General features: G+C 41.9%; 1 protein-coding gene across 3 annotated transcripts in view; it reads left to right on the top strand.

The window, feature by feature from the left end:
* Cdh6 (cadherin 6) overlaps positions 1 to 11,944 on the top strand; it is a 136,330-nt gene extending 124,386 nt beyond the window's left edge. For 2 of the 3 annotated variants that reach the window (XM_050139089.1, XM_050139088.1), the window contains exon 11: positions 6,056 to 11,944. In XM_050139089.1, coding sequence (XP_049995046.1) covers positions 6,056 to 6,546 — 491 coding nt within the window. In that variant the 3' untranslated portion in view covers positions 6,547 to 11,944. The remainder of the gene's footprint in view (positions 1 to 6,055) is intronic. The other variant, XM_050139087.1, reaches the window with a different exon arrangement.
* The last annotated feature ends 6,076 nt before the right edge of the window (positions 11,945 to 18,020 follow it).

Below are 18,020 nucleotides of genomic sequence, written 5' to 3'. Positions count from 1 at the left end.
TGTGTTGTTCAAACATGAACTCGTTTTTGCTTTGGAGAATGAACAGATGTACTGTGTGCCCATGTCTTTGCTTGCCCAGGGTACCATTTTGCCAAAAGAATATATTGTCTATCGTACTGAACTGCATCTCAGGGGGTATTAGGAAGCAGCATATATACACACCCTGCTTGTTCTGTGTGTTGTCTGATGATTAACTTTTGAAGAATACAAGTCATGCATCGTGGCGTATCTGATGAAGACCCCTTTTACAAAGGTAACATTTGAGATCAACAGAAAACTGCAACAGGAAGATTGTGACTTTTCCTCTCCTACCCAGGGGAAAAAAAATAAAATAGTGGCAATCTCTTTAATGCAACAAACTTATCTTGAGCTACACAATGGAATAACTACCTGCTTAGAGCTGCTCTCGGTTTACCACATACACATGTCTACTAATTTTCAAACTGTTAATAAATAACTCCTGACATCAGGAAGCGAATTCTGGGTCCCCAAAGAACGAATGTGATGAAAGAGAAACACAAGATCTGTGATGGCCTGGATTTGGCATCTTCCCTTCAACTGCTCACGTGTTGGAGTTATTGTCCTTGGGTGGTGGTGCAACTGGAAGGGAACTGGATCAGGAATTGCTAACTTCACCAAATAATTGAAGCACTGAGACGTTCACAGTTGAATGGGCTGCTAGGATCTGAGGCCCAGTGGAAGGACTTATGTCACCTGGCACACCTTTGAAGGAGATATCTTGTCCCCGGACCTTTCCTCTCATTCTGTTTCTTGCCCACCTTGTTCCACCACGTGTTCCTGCCAACATGACACTTTGTCTCATCCCAGTCCCCAAAGCCGTAGATACAGGAGACCATGGACTAAATCCTCTGAATCCATAAGCCAAGATACATCCCCTAGTAAGTTGTTTCTCCCAGGAGTTTCCTCAAAGAGACAGAAACCAACATAAGGTCTAGCAATGATATAAATGATATTTTTTTTATTCCGACCAACTAATTGAGCCAAAAACCTGAGATTGAAAGTTTAACAAGCCTTTAACTGTTGCTCAAGTAAAAATTCAAGTATCAGCCTAAGTAACTCTTCCACAAGTGAAAACACGGGACTGGAGAAATGGCTCAGCACTGGCTGCTCTGCCAGGACCCAAGCAGTATTCCAGGGTCTCACAACCATCTCAAAGTCCATTCCCAAGGGATCCAACAACCTCTTCCGGTTTCCAAGGGCACCAGGCATACACATGGTACACAAACGACATGGCGACAAAGCACCCATGGACATAAGATAAACAAAATAAACTTTTTAAAAATAAAAACAAGATTCATATTTACAATCTTGCCTATACAATTAGAAAAAAATCAAAGTTCAACACATGCCTGTAATCACAGAACTTGAATGGTAGGAAAATCAAAATCAGAAATTCAAGGTCATCTTTAGCTACATGGTAAGTTTGGGCCAGCTCGAGGTATACAAGACCCTCTCTAAAAAGCAAACACGAAAGCAGTAACCTAGACTGCACAGGAGGAAAACCTCTTCTAATAAAGAAGCCTGAACAACAACAGAGAAGCATAGAAAAGGGACCTGCATTTCTACAAGAAAGACCTTTCACGTGACTCATCAACGTTGTCAATCACAAGAGAAGACGGGAAACCCAACTTCAGAACCATGATCTTCTCCATCAAGATTTGAACAGTGTTCTGAGATCGGGAGGCATACAGCAATGACAGTGTACAAAGACGTATCAGCATCCCTAATGCTGCGAGTCTGTAAAACCTGGAGGACTGGATCATTGTTCTTGATCTAAAAGGAGTATCCGGACAACCTGGGGCAGGGAGCCACGCCTGTGGAAGGACCTGGAGGGGTGGGGGAGCCATGCCTGTGCAAGGAGAGGCAGCTCTCCTTTTGCTAGTCCTTCCCCTTCCTCTCACTAGTCATCTGTCCTGCTCTTTTATGTTTTTAATTGGTTTTAAGGTTATCATACAAAGCAATGTATTTCATCCCTCCACACATTTGTGTCCCCACACTTGGTTCTGACTCCCTTCCCTGCTACCGTACCCTTGCCAGTTGGTCCCCTTCTGCTTTCCTTCAGTATATTCAATTACCCACCTCCTCCCCTCTCATTAGATCCTTTTTTTGAAACCTACACTCCTAAACACACACACACACACACATATATATATATATATATACATACACACGTATATGTGAGCACATATAACGTTAATTCAGATTCTTTATGTAGAAGAAAATATAGGATTCATTCTGAGTTCGACTTATTTCACATAACATAATGATTTCCAGTTCCATCAATTTTCCCGCAAATGTCATGATTTCATTTTTGTTTGTGGCTGCATAAAATCCCATTGTGTATATGGATCACGTTTTCTTTATTCATCTGTTTAGACATCTAGGCTGGCTCCATTTCCTGGAAATTGTGTAGAGAGCAAGTATCTCTGTGGCATGTTGACTTAGGGACCTTCAGGCGTCAATCCATTTTCTCTTCTCTCCTTTCTTCCTTCTAACTAACTCGTTTTCTTTTCCTCTTTCATTTTTTCCACCAATAAATTCACTGTCTCTTCATTATTCTTAATTGGCTCCAGTACCTCCCACACCTTGTCTGGTGTTTTGGGAGTTCTGTACATAATTTTTTAAAGGATTTTTAGAAAAGGAGTTTTAGCTTAACTAGGTTCACACCACAGACTAGACGCTGTGTGAGGTGCTTCACAAATGATTCCCTGGCTCCTCAGAACTATCTGGGGTGGATTTACCTGCATCTTCAATAGGAAAGCTGAGGCAGGAGGGTGTGAAGTAAGGTGTGTGGCCAAGTCACGCGCGGAACAGGCAGCAGAGAGCTCAGCCCTAGGCCCAGGTCTTTCTTTCCAGGCTGGTGCAGGGATCCCATCCCGATCCCTACTTTACCTGTGAGCTTTGAAATGCAGTGCATTTCAGGCTGTAAGAGGCTGTAAGAGAGAAAACTTAAAATAGGGCCACTGGAGAGGTTAGAGGCACACCTGAGAGGTTGAAAAAGAAAGCCACACTGATACATGAGGAAATCTGGTACAAAAGTAAGCCTGGCCTACGGGTGTGGTTTGGGAGCAGGGCACTTGCCCACCCTATAGCAGTCCCTGGGTGAATCCAAAGGCATCTAGTAAAAGAGTAAAAGCATTCAAAGAAAAGTTTGAGGGTGTGTAGGGTAGGAGTTGGAAGAGAGGGGATTTGGATGGAGTGGATCTAACACGTTATATGATGTACGAATATTAAATGAAATAGTTTAGGCATCCCAACAGTAGCTACATCTAATCTATATAGCAATTTAGAGTTTGGCAAAATTTTCACATTTAACTCGTTCCTCATGACAGCACCTGGCAGTTTGTTATTGCTTCCCTTTTGCAGAGGTCAAACTGTTAGATCTGCTAGTTCTCTAATGGGATTGGAGCATGAATTTGACCTTCTTCCCTCTCCCACCCCCGAAATCTTGCTGCTGTCCTCTGGCCCCAGAAGGATGAGAAAGAAGAGACTATTCTCCACAGATACATTGAGCTGTTTTAAATGCTTCTGCCTCAGTCCAGTCCTCATTTATAAAAGTCAGTTTTCATCAAGATCTCCCATCAAGACATCAGATTACACAGGGCTGATAAAAGGCAAAGGTACTCTCTGCTATAGAATTAAACCATGGCTCAGTACTGAGTACCTATGACTGGAGTTATACCCTCTCCCTTCTCACTTGTAAGAGGCTATAACTTCAGGTGAACGCAGGACTGAAATATAAAAACCTGAGCACTTAAATCTGGAGAATTAGGGAGTGACAAATGCCTGCTGTCTGACCGTTAATGACTGAAAGAACTCATGTGCATTAAAGTTGAGTTCTTTAAGGGCAGATGGCCAGGGGATATCCTCTAATCCCCAATGTCACCCTTCCTTACATTCCTGTTTTGCAAATCCATTGTCGCTTCACACTAGAAAGCAGCATAAAAGGAGATTATCCCTAAGCTCTGAAGGTCTCCATCCCCAACCCACCAAGGTGGAAGCGAAAGCTTACCAAAGCCACCAAGGTGCCTGGAGACATAATTCTTTCCCGCACCTCTCCTCGGTTCCTTCTGGCCCAGCTTCTGAGACTCTCGCCTGTCCCTCATATACTACAGGCACAGACCTCCCTAGGGGCTTTTCTTGTATTTCCCCTTTGTCAGAGAGCACCTTGGATAACCCCCACTCCCACCCCATCTTTCTTGAAATGATACGGAAAGGGACAGCCCATGGAACCAACAGAGAGAACCCTCCCCGTCTTCCTTGGCCTCTTCCTCTGCCTCTTCTGGTTTTGCATTGCACTGAACACCCTCTAATAATTTCCTGACTTGTTGTACATGTTGTTTGTTTTCTGTCTCCATCCCACAGTCCCCACACATCTGACCAGGCTCTGAGGCAGGCTTTTGATGCGCATGCTATAAGGGTAGTACCTAGAACCATACCCTGACACAGAGCAGGCACCACACAGTTATTTATGGGAAGAATGGATGGAAGCCCTAGGTGGATGAGACAATGGAGGCATCGGGACACTCTCTGACAAGAACAGAGAGTGTGGACAGTTACACAGCCGCATGCCTGAGATGGCAAAGTTGAATTTTCCTTAGGAAAGGGACAGTCACCCTAATATGCTTCCAGCATGGCAGGTAAGAGCACAACTTCTTTAGTCTGATGGCCCTGGATTTGAATGCCTGCTGCATGTGACATCTCCAGGCTTCCATTCCTTCTTTGGTATACTGGATTTTACACTACAATTCCTATTTCACAGGACGATTATGGTGATTAAGTGGGGTTGAGTATGAAATGCACTCAGCATGGTAATTGGTACATAGAAATCTTCCTCCCGGATGCCAAGTAGCAATACTATTAATGTCTAAAAGGATGACATATAGATCTCTGAGTGTGCAAATCTATTCATTAGGAGGAAGAGGCTCTTGCCTCCTAAATCTCACTGCAAGAATTCCGTTTTCATGGCATACAAAAACTGGACCGTGTAAGGGGTGACGTGGTAGAGACATTGCTAGTGCTTCCCATAATAAATATCCCTGGACAAACAAGGACTGGTAATGTGTTGCCTGCGCTGGGCGGCTGCTTCCTCTGTAAGCTGTTACTATGTTCTTATTGTCCAGCCATCTACCCATTTGCAGGTAGATATGTCTCTCTGCAGGCAGCCACCTTTGTTCTACCAACCCCCTGTGAAGAGAGAGCAGAAGCCATTTAAACGCGGTTCTTGTTTTGCCTCTAATTTGAGCTAGAAGAAGAAAAAGAATAATATATCTGTGAAACAGACATTCTGGCTAACAAACTTGTGGGACATACGTCTTTCATAGTGAAATCTCATATAAATATGTTTGTCTAACTCAAACACAAATCACAGGGAAAGTGTATTACTATCTGCCCTATTTAACTGGTTGAGCTCGGGACCCGGAGTAGCTTTTGGAATCTGGGTCTCTCGGGAGTTTTATCTGTACTAATATTTCTTTGTATGTGGAAAGGTATGCAAACATTCACATCTCTGCTTGGGATTTTAAACTAATTTTGCACTTTTCTCAGGTGGGGGGAAGAGGAAGGCATAGCGCAATAGTTATTTTAAATGTGGAGTTATGCAAAGCCTTCAACACTTCCCAAAGGTGCCAGCCTTTTCTTTATAGCCAGTTTTGGAGCATTTTAGGTGCTTGGCATAATTTGCACTTTTACCGCAGTACTTTCTCTGTGCTTCAAAAAAATTATTATTGTTATTATTACTTTTCCTACCTTAAAATTACTTTGCCTTTTCAAAGGGGGAAAAAAAGAAGAAAAGACTGTCAAAATAGGATGGCATTTTATCTTCTGCTTAAAATATAGCCTTCTTTAAAACACGCCATTCTGGGGTCCTTGTCTGGTCATGGATAAAGACAAATGGGTCCTTAACGCCGGGAAAAGTTGAGCCTGTGTTTTCAAGAGAAGTTTTAAAGCAGCAGGTTGGAGCAAGGGTTTTTTCCCGTGTTAATTGGATGGCAAATTAACTTTCCTTCCCTTCTGTTTTGCTTTCTGCTTCCAGTGACCGTGGTGCTGTTCGCAGCTCTGAGGCGGCAGCGGAAGAAAGAGCCTTTGATCATTTCCAAAGAGGACATCAGAGATAACATTGTCAGTTACAACGACGAAGGTGGCGGAGAGGAGGACACCCAGGCCTTTGATATCGGAACCCTGAGGAACCCCGAAGCCATGGAGGACAGCAAATCGCGCAGGGACATTGTGCCGGAAGCTCTTTTTCTACCCAGACGGACTCCAACAGCTCGCGACAACACTGACGTCAGAGATTTTATTAACCAAAGGTTAAAGGAAAATGACACAGACCCCACAGCCCCACCCTACGACTCCTTGGCCACCTATGCCTACGAAGGCACCGGCTCGGTGGCCGACTCGCTGAGCTCGCTCGAGTCAGTGACCACAGATGGAGACCAAGATTATGACTATTTGAGTGACTGGGGTCCTCGGTTCAAAAAGCTAGCGGATATGTACGGAGGGATGGACAGTGACAAAGACTCCTAATCTGTTGCCTTTTTCATTTTCCTATTATGACACTGGAACATGTGAAGTGGCTCTTTCTTTCTATTTATCCGCTATCCCGTGAAAGGGTTCCCTGTTGTACCCGTTCCGAACGTTAATGGCTGCAGTCCGTGCGGATCCAATGTTAGAGACTTTTTTTCTAGTACACTTTTATGAGCTTCCGAGAGGCAAATTTTTATTTTTTAGTTCATGCAGTTAACCAAGTGAGTCCAGCAGGCCCGCGGGGGAGGAGAGGAGGGAACAGCGTCTTTTCCCTTGTTCTCTTAGGGCAGGCTGGCCACACATTCCTCACTGCTGGCCTGGACGCTACTTTGGTTCACGGTCTCGGGCCAGCTGAATGCTCCAAGCGTACATCTCACCTGCTAATGGGGAAGGGATCAGACTTTACTGATAAAAATATAGTTTAATGTAAAACAAAAAAAAAAAAACACAAAAGGAGGGAACAATTGGGAAACTGTCCTTGGTCAATCAACTCTCGAGGAGATCCCCAGCTACGGCAGGGTTGGTAAGGGTGTATTGTGTCAAGGAATGTGAGGTGTCATCTGGGGCATCCTGTCTGCGCTGGCAGAGGTGTTTCTGACACCAACTCCTCATAGCATCAAATCCTTCTATATGTTAAGGTGATTTAGAATCAAATCAAATGGTGATATTCAAAGACAGTAGCAAAGAGCCAGGCTGTGTTCCTTGACACTCACCACCTGTTGCGTGTGAGACACATGTAAGGTCACCATTGTGCCAAACAAAGGGAACAAGAGAAATAGCTTTAAAACGTTAACGGAGGAAATAGTTAGCAAATTTTAAAGTATTGTGCCACCAACGGTGTCACAGATCCCTTAATTCTTTCAGCTATCAGCGAACCCATGAGACATAGGTCTAATCACCCGGAAGTCCTCGCGAGACTTTCCTGAGGCAGACGGTAACTTTTTTTGTCTGTAGTTGTTATCACTATTATCCTACTATACCTGAGAGTAGCCGTGTGGAATACAATAATTCATAGTCTTCAAATACTTCTTATATAATTAACTCGACTTAGTAAGGTTAGATTAAATATCCTACCCTAGAGTTCAAGGGGACGGTTAGACCCAGTCACATCTGACCCTAATCCCTGCCCTTGCCTTCGGAGACATCCACGTTCTTACACTGCAACGAGGGGGTAAATGGTTGGCACCGAGATGTCGCTGAGAACCTGCATGCCATGTTTCTGAAATGCCCACAAGAGAAGAGCCTGGATTGCCTTCAGCAAAAAAAAAAAAAAAAAAAAGCATTTAAGCCTCTTGGGAAACTGACAGCCGATTTCCTTAAAGTAGTCTTGTTTCCCTGCTGTTCCTAAATTGGCTTTCTGTGGCAAAGCCACCATCTTTGTCTTTGAACTGATGATAAAGCAATGGTCTCAAGTAAGACAGGAAAGTAATATAAAATCCATCCAGTCTATTATTGCTCTAATTATGCAATTAGACTCTCTTAGTCAGTTATTATCCAGGGGACCCAACTTAACCAAGCTCATCCTTCTGGAAGGATCAATTCATTTATTTCATACGGATGGTCTAATGACTGTCATCATTAGGGTCTCACATTGTGCGGTCATCAGAAATGTCCAAAGTACTGTAATGAAACATCCTCATTTGAAGACTTTTCTTAAAAGGCTCTGTATATACATATATAATATATACTTAAGAATGTCCTGACTTCTCTTATTAGTCATAGGGATTTATTTTCCGTTCACGTTAATTTTATAGAGTTAATCTTAGCATCCTTTCCATTTGAGGGTAATGTTTTATCAACACATTTTCTATTTAGAAACACACTGTTGTTTAGTTGGCTTTTAAATAGTTTTTACTTAGGAGGTAAAGATGGTACCTGTAAAATGGGAGAAATGTGGAATTTGGATTATGGTTTAAAAAAAATTACAACTATATTGCCCTTTGTATTTCCTGAATGGTTTCCTGTTTGTGATGAAATGCCCTGAAGAGTCACGAGTACTTCATGCTTGGGCTATTTCCATCTTTGAGGGTTTTTTCCTAATTCTTCATATGCACCTTGATATGCACACACACACACACACACACACACACACACAGGCATGTACACACACACACACAGCTGCCAGATGGCTCACTGAAATGGGTCATTATGCGTTATATTCACAGGTAAGTATTTGAAAAAGAGAGCTCCTGGATCTAGCATGAGAACAGCACCTTGCACAATTGATTGTAAAATCAGAGTACTCTTATCTTGTATCATCCATCATGTGACAAACTGAACCAAGAAACAGTTCTTAAAAAGAAAGGTATCATCAAAAGTTGCCCTTTTAAGCTTTTGGTGTGAAATCTGGTGTGAAATTTCTAAGAGTTGACAATAGCAATTTCCAACGTTTTGGGAAAAAAGTTGACCTCTCCCTCTGAGTACAAGTATGTACTGAAAGGAAGTCAGGCTATTTGAGATGTCATTGGCCAAAGCCTTTTGATCGCATGCTGAAAATTACACATTGTACCGAGAGTCGATGAGTATGACTTGGTATTGAAATAACTGTTTAATGTCTCATCAAGAAGACTGTTGATGAAGCCAATCTACCAAAAAAAAAAAAAGGCTTATTCAAGGCCTATAGGTGTTAACTCCAGACACTTTCCCCAAAGAATTGTCTAACAAAAAATGAGAAGCCCAACCATCTCTCCGTAATTTTTCTTCCCACCAAAATTCCAGGTCAAAAACATCCCCATGGACAGATTTCTTTCTGTGATAAATCCTAAGTCAACATGAAATTTTGTTCTGGAGAGGAAAAATAGTTTTCCTATGAATTGTGTCTTGGTCTTAGACCCAGGCAATGAGGCACAGGAGTAGGAGGGGTCCAACTCTAACATTTTCGTTGTTGAACACAAGCAGATCAGTTGGCATTAAGGGCTGTTCCACGAGTTCTGATTCCTTTTTTATTTTAACCTCTTTTCAACAGAAAGTTTCTTCAAACTTTTTCCGGTGTTTCCTAGAATAAGCTGGGACTTTTAAGAACATTAGGCCATTGTGAATGAGGTTGAAACTCCCTCAGTTTCCATCCGCTTTCTTCAGGAATTCTGAAAACATTGGTCCTCAAATAAGGAAAGAAATCAAACGGGAAAGAGGCAGAGGCGAGGACAGTCTCCTAAGACCTTAAGAGAGGAAATCTGGGTGCTGTAAACACAGCTTCCCTGGTTTTACATTCTGAAGCTTCGACTGGAGAATCACTCTATTTTCAGATGGAACAAAGCTGGTGATTTCATTTTAATTCAGGATAAAAATATGTGGCTTAGTTCTCATTTCCACTTCTCAGCGTGTTATACAAGAACTGACTCTGGAGCTTAGAAGCATCCAAGTTTTTGAGAAGTCAAAATAAGTTCCTAATGTTTCCTTTATATAATCTGTATACTGTGTGTTCCCGAACAGTGTTCTACATAGAAGGCTTTATCCTGAAGCAGGTATTTTCTTGAGGAGAATGATTTATAAAATATCAACAGGGAATTCTTAGATTCTGCAGCCCTGAGTACGTTAGAAACATACAATGAGAAAGAAAAAAAATAGAGTTGATTCCTGTGTGCAAGCTAAATATTTGAATGGGGTACTTGTCCTTATCAAACCAATCTCTTGTCCCCAGGAATAAAGCCACCAAATGAATTCTCTCAGTCCCCAGTTACTAGGTTTGAAGTAGTATAGTTAGTTACTTTGGAAGAACACACTGAAAAGTCAAAATCTCTGCCATTTGGAGGGACATGTTCTATTTTTAAAAATCATTTTAGTGTTATTTTAATTTTTACATTATCTAAATGAAACCATTTTTGAATTGTCATATTGTAGAGGTAGGCTCAAGGTACAGGCAGGTCGCTGTATTTCAATTAACAATTCCAGATAAGAGGAGAGAGAGCAATACTTGGTGTGTGAGTCTTCGGGAAGATGGGCTGTGTCCTAAGCTCGGAGAAGCATGTTTCTTTTCCACAGAATGGAAATGCACGGTGATCTCACCAGAGTCCAGAAACTATCATGACTGCAGCATCTTAAGTCTTCTTTTGTTGTCTTTGTGGAACCATTCTCAAAAGGGATAATTCTCTGCTACAAATACCAGACCCCGGCTATATTCAAGGCAAAGAGCAAGGCCCTCTGAGAAAGTAAATACATTGGCTCACACACTTGCCTAAAGTTAGCAAAGAAATAGCTCATTCTTAAAGCCAGGAGTTTATGGTCTCTGCAGCATCGATTTAATTTAAGCATTGCTGAAGACAATCTTTAATCTCCCCGTTTTGCAATACGTTATTTATGATGCATTCTCATTTTTTAATTTGGGGGGAATGTTAGCCTGACAGAGCCAGCAGACAAAAGCGGTAAAGGACGTCAAATGGAAACAAAGGCTATTACCTGCCATATTTCATACGGGACCGGGCACTTAGCTGAGGAGACACCAGGTTATTAGATTAATTTCAAAAGACCTTGTACGAGTTGCTTAATACCATTGGGGAGGGGAACATGAACCACAAACCCAAATTTCCTTTCAAATGAGGTTATTCGACAAATGAGGCATGGACTCGGTGTTGTAAGAGAAAGCATCCCGCTGCAGTGAGAGCTTCGTCTTTCTTGTGAGGCTATGCTATTTATGTAAATATATCTGAGGCACCTTCTGTAACCTTTTAGTTTTCTATGATCTATTAGTTTAGTGTTTATTAAAAAAAAGAAAAAAAATCGTATGTAGGATCACGCAGCACTCCCGGGGAATGCTTATGTAGCAAATGTCTCATAGATCTGCTCAGAAGAACACAGGAACACTGCAAGCCCACTGTGCTGTTCTGTTTGCGATTATTTTCACTGCCTTGAAAGGAGGCTACATCCAAATAGGCCTTGTAGTAAATGCTGTGTGCGTCTTGGGTAATACCAAACTAGGGCAGTTTGGCATTCTCCTACTGTGACTTGTGATTCCTAAAACCAAGAAAATAAAGGCTTCTGGTACCAACTGTACTTAATTAAGAAATAAATTCAAGTACAAATTGAAGCTTATGCCACGCTCAAAGACTGCCTGGAGCCCTCTGTTTGCCTCTTCCGCAAGAGGAGAGGGTGGATGGAGACAATTGGGTTGAATTCCGTCAACGCATCTAGCTAGGCAGACCTTCGTAACCTCACCCTATACACGGCAGTTTTCTGTGCTAGAGGAGTGGGGTGCAAACAGTGACCCCTGAGCGCAGCGTGGCTGGGCCTTGTGTTGTAGTCAAATGACAGATAACACGCTCCTTGACACGGCTCCGTTTATTTGGTCTTCTTTTCTTAGTCTTATAAATTTGAAAAGAATGCAACTTGAAAAAGTGATTTCTCAAAGAGTAAATATGCCTTTTGCAAATCAATTTTTGTAACGTTATTTATATGATATTACTTAATAAACTGGTTTTTTTTTTTCTAACTTGCTTTTTTTTTTTTCCCCAAATTCTCTCAACTATTGTTTGTAATCAGGGAGGTTTTTGCTTGTTTTTTTTTTTTTTAACGTATTTGATAGACTTTGACTTTCTGAATCCAGTAGTTCAACTTCTCAAATAGCTAACTAAAGCGAATTTGTTATGCAGTAAGGAGCTTGTAAAGCATCGTTTCTCCCAGACGGCAGTCTGGAGCACCGGTGCGGCATCCCACTGCCCGGACACCAAGAATCCTGCTGTTATTTATAGGGCTGCTGTACTGAGAAGAAGGGTGCTTGTCCCCACAGTAATTGCTTCAGATGATAAAAAAAAAAAAAGTGACGGTTCTATATTTGTGTCCCTTGCAAATCTTCGTCCTTTATCTTACTCCTTCAGAAACAATGGTCTGTGGATCTATCACTTAAAAAAGAAAAAAAAAAAAGAAAAAGCGAGAGCCAGATTGGGGTAAAAATGAAAATATAAAATCCAGCGTCCTGATCCGAAATGGCGTGCTTTCCGGCTATTTGGAGCTGCAGTGCTCCACATCTTATTCCGTTTTAAGCTGCCTCCTATTTCCACGGACGCTGTTTGCGAATTATTTTAACTGGTAGAACTGATAGCAGTGCCAAGGAGAAGTTCTTTCGTCCCTTGTGTATCCTGTGACGGAGGCACAGTGTGCTGTGGAATGGTCAACAGTCAGCCAGAGTCCGGTGTTGTCCCTCCTCTCGGGAAGAAAGGTGTATGCGTTCCTTTTCTGTTTCTGTGATGAGACTCCATGACCAAAGGCAACTTAGGGAAGAAAGAGTTTCTTTTGGATTACAGTTCCGGAAGGAGAGCCATAGTGGTAGGGGAGGAACGACCGCGGGAGGTCAGAGCAAAAAAGCCAACACGTGAACATCTTCAGCTAGAAGAGGGGCGGGGCTACAAAGCCTCAAAGGCTTTGCCCCCAAAGCTATACTTCAGCAAGGTTCTACCTCTAAAGGCTCTGCAACCTCCCCAAACGGGGTCACCCAACTGGGGACCAAGCGTTCAAATATGTAACCCTATTGTAGACATCTCTCACTCAAATCACTACAAGAGATAAGAAATCAAACAGACTAACAAGGGAAAGAAAAAAAGGAAAGGATGCTTAAACATTATAATTGGTCTCAGCTGAGGTCCCTAAAGAGGACGAGGCTCAGAAAACCCAAACGGTATCAAAAGGGATGGATGCAATAGAAACTTACTACTGTTGTTTTGTTTTTTTTCCTTGTGTTTGTTATTTTGCCAGTTGGGCTGAAGGTAATGTATTCAAAAACAGAGGCCCACAAAGGAAATGAGGATGTCAGGAATACACTTTTTGAAGGCTAGGAATGTTTGCACGCTGTGTTCCAGAGCAACGTCTCTTCCTGCTTCATACCCTCGCCTCACCCCCACCTCTGTACCACCCTCGGAACCGTGGCACCCCTAAGCATAGGTAGAGCCAACAAAGACTGAAGGATGCTGGCCAACTTTCCTAACCCAATATGGTAACAGCGGCAGGGTGCACAAGGCAGCCTCTTCAAGAAACAATGCATGAACCCAGGCAGACATTTAAGTAAATGAGCCCTTTCTACTCATCATAATAAACCACTCTCCATTATGTTTTTCTTTATGATTAGGGGGAAACAACCCTGTTTGTCACAACCAAAACAGTCTAGTCTCGATAGTATTGATTTCTCACGCTTGAGGCATGAGAGCATCTGGGACCTTTCTCCCTCTTCTCCTGATGCCCTGGGGAGCACACTTCCTCCAAGATACCCCTGCCAGTCATCCCCAAACTATGTGGGAAGAGGTTAGGATACAGATACTAGCACATATGTAGCTACTGAGCACTAAGAATCTTTGCCATCTATAACTTCAATTCCAGTAGGACTCACACTGTTTTTCCCAAAGCCTCCCCCCAATTTCAACCACTGTAACAAACTGCATTCCATAATCATAAAGATATCATCTAAAGAGAAAGTCAGAAATCATTTACAAGTTCAATCTTTGTTTCAGGTGAAAAACCATTTTAACAGGTTTTTTTCTACCATCCCTGACTCCAATTCCATGGCATGTAAAGCTAATCAATTGCCATATTATTGATTTCCTAAGACCGTGGACTCCCACGTAGGAATACCCTAAGAAGGCATCACCAGTAGAGTAATGTTGGCCAATGTACTATCCCAAACCAAAGAGATAAGGTTCCTTAATGAAGGCGGTAATCTCTTTCACACTAAATTTGGTTGAATCCTCACTTTGGACGTTTGGGAAGAGCCTTCTGTTCTTGGGGTTTTCAAAATTTGCAATGGGTTAAGAAGCTAAAAGACTTAGCCTGCTGTGACAATTAGCTCTCATCTCCTTTCTTAAATTGGAATCAGCAAGCCTTGTTCACACAGCTCAGATATTAAGTGCTAGACTTGGATGTTCATTCTGCAGTAGTTGTGTGTGCACCGACTCTTCAGGCACAGATCAATGTGACAAGACACAGCACTAGACTAAACAGACACATACCCTTCATCAAGGGTATGTGACTTACTGTCCCATTATTAATAATAGTTTGCCCCACTAAACAGTTTATATGGAATGACATCATGATTCTTCATAGTGCTTCTCTAGGTTTCATATTCCTGAATTCAATACTTTTTCCAAATATGCTATGAATAGATATGGCTCTTTAAAAGAAGTAGATTGTCTCCTACTTCTCTCTGCAATATACTTATTCCTTCTTTTAAAATGTCTCCCTTGACATATTAGATCATCTTTATTGCTTCCTAAGCCATTTAATCTCAAAAACCTAACTTTTAAAGGCGAACATGTCTTGTTTGCACATTGGTAAAAAGGTGTCTTCATACAGTCAGTCAAGGGTAGGTTTATTAAAGCTTTTAACTTTGCTTAGCTGCCCGATAATGCCTTACTTTTATATAGCACTTTAGAAGTAACTGTCATATATATTACCTAATAAAAAATCTGTACATTAGACTATATCATTCCTATTTCATGAACAAAGTACTTGCCTGTAGGTCCTCTTCACAGAATTCTAATTAAACTCGCTTTTTTTTAATGCAGACTCTGCAATCCTGCCACGAACCCCACATTCTTTCCATCGCATGCATGTCCATTTGAGTGAATATTTATTGGAGGGGAAAAAAAGGAAATTTTCTCTTTATTCAAATTCTAATGATAATGGCTGCAGCCCCAAAGTCATTACTCTCCATGAGATCAGTCCAAAGGCTCTGTAGGGAGAAAGAAAGCCTGGAAAGAAAATTTCTGCCTATTAACCCCAATTACCCAAGTAATTCTTACTACAAAATTGGAACAGTGTTATTAAGAGAAAAATATCCCCAAGAAATATCAAATTCCACCAGATCTGCAAAAGTTCTGATTGTTTACATAAGTGTCATCTTGACAACAGTGATATTTTCATTATGAATTGTACTGGACCCCCTGTCAAGCAGCGATGCCCTGTGAGAGGAAAAGGGAGGAATCAGCACTTTCTGTCTCTCTTAAGCCATTCTGATGCTGTGAAGAAAGTAGAAGGTGTCAGAGTCTGAAACTTGAATACCGCACAAAGACCTGTCTGTCAATGGCTTAGAGCCCAGCCCATTGCATTGTTAAGAGGTCCAGGTAACCTTTATCTGGTGGCATCTAGTGGAACAAAGTTAGGTCACAGGAAAAATGCCCTTGAAGGAGATATTGTAAACCTGGACCCATCATCTCCCTCTTTTCTTCTTGCCTACCAGGAGATGAGTAGACCTCCTTCACAACAAACCCCCTACCTACTATGATATACCAAGCTATCATTGGCCCAAAGCAAGAGGGCCAAGTGATATGAGCTAAAACATTTAAAAAATAAATGAAAAAATAATCATTTCCCTTAAGTTGACGATCTCAGTTTTGCATGACCTTTTCTGGAGAGACGTGAACAAATTATCTATTAAGTTAGACAGTCCACTGATCTACTCAAGCCTAGCTGGTGAACTAATGAGAGGAAATTCCTTATAAGGAGAGACTCTCCTGCCCTCTCAGCAAACATTAAGCACTCATTTGTCCTTGGGAAGAAGTCTCAGGATCTTACAATACCTCCTAAGCTTCACCAATTTCCTTGAGAAAGTATGAATAGGTCCAATCTTGTAAGAGTCTCCTGATGCACATACCTACTCTGGTTTCAAAGATTTCAAGATAGAAATAGCCGTGGTATGCCCAGAGGCAGAGATCTGAAATATTCAGGTATTTTGCGATAGTGATAGACATTGAATAACGCAGGTACAAAGGAAGAAGGGACATTAGCTAGCCATTAACTCTCTAATGGGCCTCGGCCCAATAGTGTGGCTTCTGGGATATCCCTAGAAAACCCAATTGATCCACCAGGCATGTATAGCTGTGGCAAGTTATCAGCTACAAATCTTTGAGTATAAATTAAAGGAAATTTTTTTTACTATTTTTCTTTAACTGGATTTAATTTTCCATTTTCAATCCTACTTCCTGTGAGCAGTAGAAACTTAACTGTGGCTGTCTACTGATGCTACAGCAAGATCCTTAGAGGCTGAGACAATGCCAACGGTTGGGTGAGACATCACCAAAGTTTAAAGCTAATCATCTGAGAAAGGAGGAGGAGCAGATGGATCCCGAGGGAGCGGGGTAGTTTCATGTCACCTTGACATATACTAAAGTCATCTGAGAGGAGGGAGCATCAGTTAGGAATATGCCTCCATGTTACACAACTATCACCCACATACTGAAGGCCTACGTCAGTCCCATGCAGGCTCCCTAGCTGTCTGTCCAGAGTTTGTGCGCTCTGTTTGTGGGGCCCCAAGCACTGGGAGCAGGACCTGTCCCTGGCACATGAAGGGGCTTTTTGGAACCCATTTCCCACGCTGGGATGCCTCACCCAGTCTTGATGCAGGGGGAGGAGTTTGGTCCTGCCTCAACTTGATATAACATGCTTTGTTGACTCCCATGGGAGGCCTTACCCTTTCCAAGGAGTGGTGGGGGTAGGAGTAGACAGTAGGTGGGAGGGGAGGGAATGGGAAGAGAGGAGAGAGGGGAAATTATGGCTGGTATGTAAAATAAATGAAAAAAATTAAGGGAACAAAAGAAAGATAATGCCTCTGTGAGATCTGACTGTAAGCAAACCTGTAGGGCATTTTCTTAATTAATAATTGATGAGGGAGTATCCAGCCCATTGTCGGTGGTGCCGTCCCTGGACTGGTAGCCCTGGGTTCTAAAAGAATGCAGGTTGAGCAAGTCATGGGGAGCAAGCAGCCAGTAAGCAGCACTTCTCCATGGCCTCTGCATCAGTTCCTACCTCCAGGTTCCTGCCCTGTGTGAGTTCATGTCCCAACTTTCCCCCTTGTCCTCCCCTGCGATGAACAGTGATGAGGAAGTGTGAGCCAAATATACCCTTTCCTCCCCAGTTTGCTTTTGGTCATGGTGTTTTATCTTGGCAATAGTAACCCTAACTAGGACACTGTGAAAATACGGCTGTTCTCTGTGTTAACCCTGCCTGTCTGTCTTTCTTTCCGCTCACCCCAAAACGAGGAGACAGAAGCATATTGGTTGTGGTTTTTGTCGCTGTTTTTATTTCTCCTTCTCAGAAGGTCAGGATGAAAAGCTTGACAAAGACACCTGGCTCTTCCCTGACTTACAGCTTCACAGAGATTTAGAAAGAGCTGAAATGATCTCAGAATGTCACAGTTTCCAACCTAGTGCTAATTTACCCTAGAGTTTTCTAATTGTGACTGCCTTGGGCTTTGCAGAAAAGCATCCACTTGTGATACCTAAAAAAATTAAGTAATATATTAAAAATTGACCTGTTCATCAATGATTTCTGAATGCCTCTTCTGTGATGAATATTTTACTGCCTAGTTTATGTGTTAGGTATAATATTTTTTCTTTTTTATAAATCAAGGTATTTTCTGACTTATTACTATATTATATAAAAATTCTGAGGTGTCATAAAACCACAATTGAATATATACTTAACAAATATTTTATATTAAAAATCATAAATATGTTCAATCCAGATTGCTTGGCTCAGTTTAAATCCACCAAAATCTA

Source organism: Alexandromys fortis, unplaced genomic scaffold (genome assembly GCF_014885135.2).
Source record: "Alexandromys fortis isolate MF-2015 unplaced genomic scaffold, M_Fortis_MF-2015_v1.1 scaffold_37, whole genome shotgun sequence".
Taxonomy (NCBI): domain Eukaryota; kingdom Metazoa; phylum Chordata; class Mammalia; order Rodentia; family Cricetidae; genus Alexandromys; species Alexandromys fortis.
The sequence above is the reverse complement of the archived record's forward strand: the minus strand, read 5'-3'. Positions and strand labels throughout refer to the sequence as shown.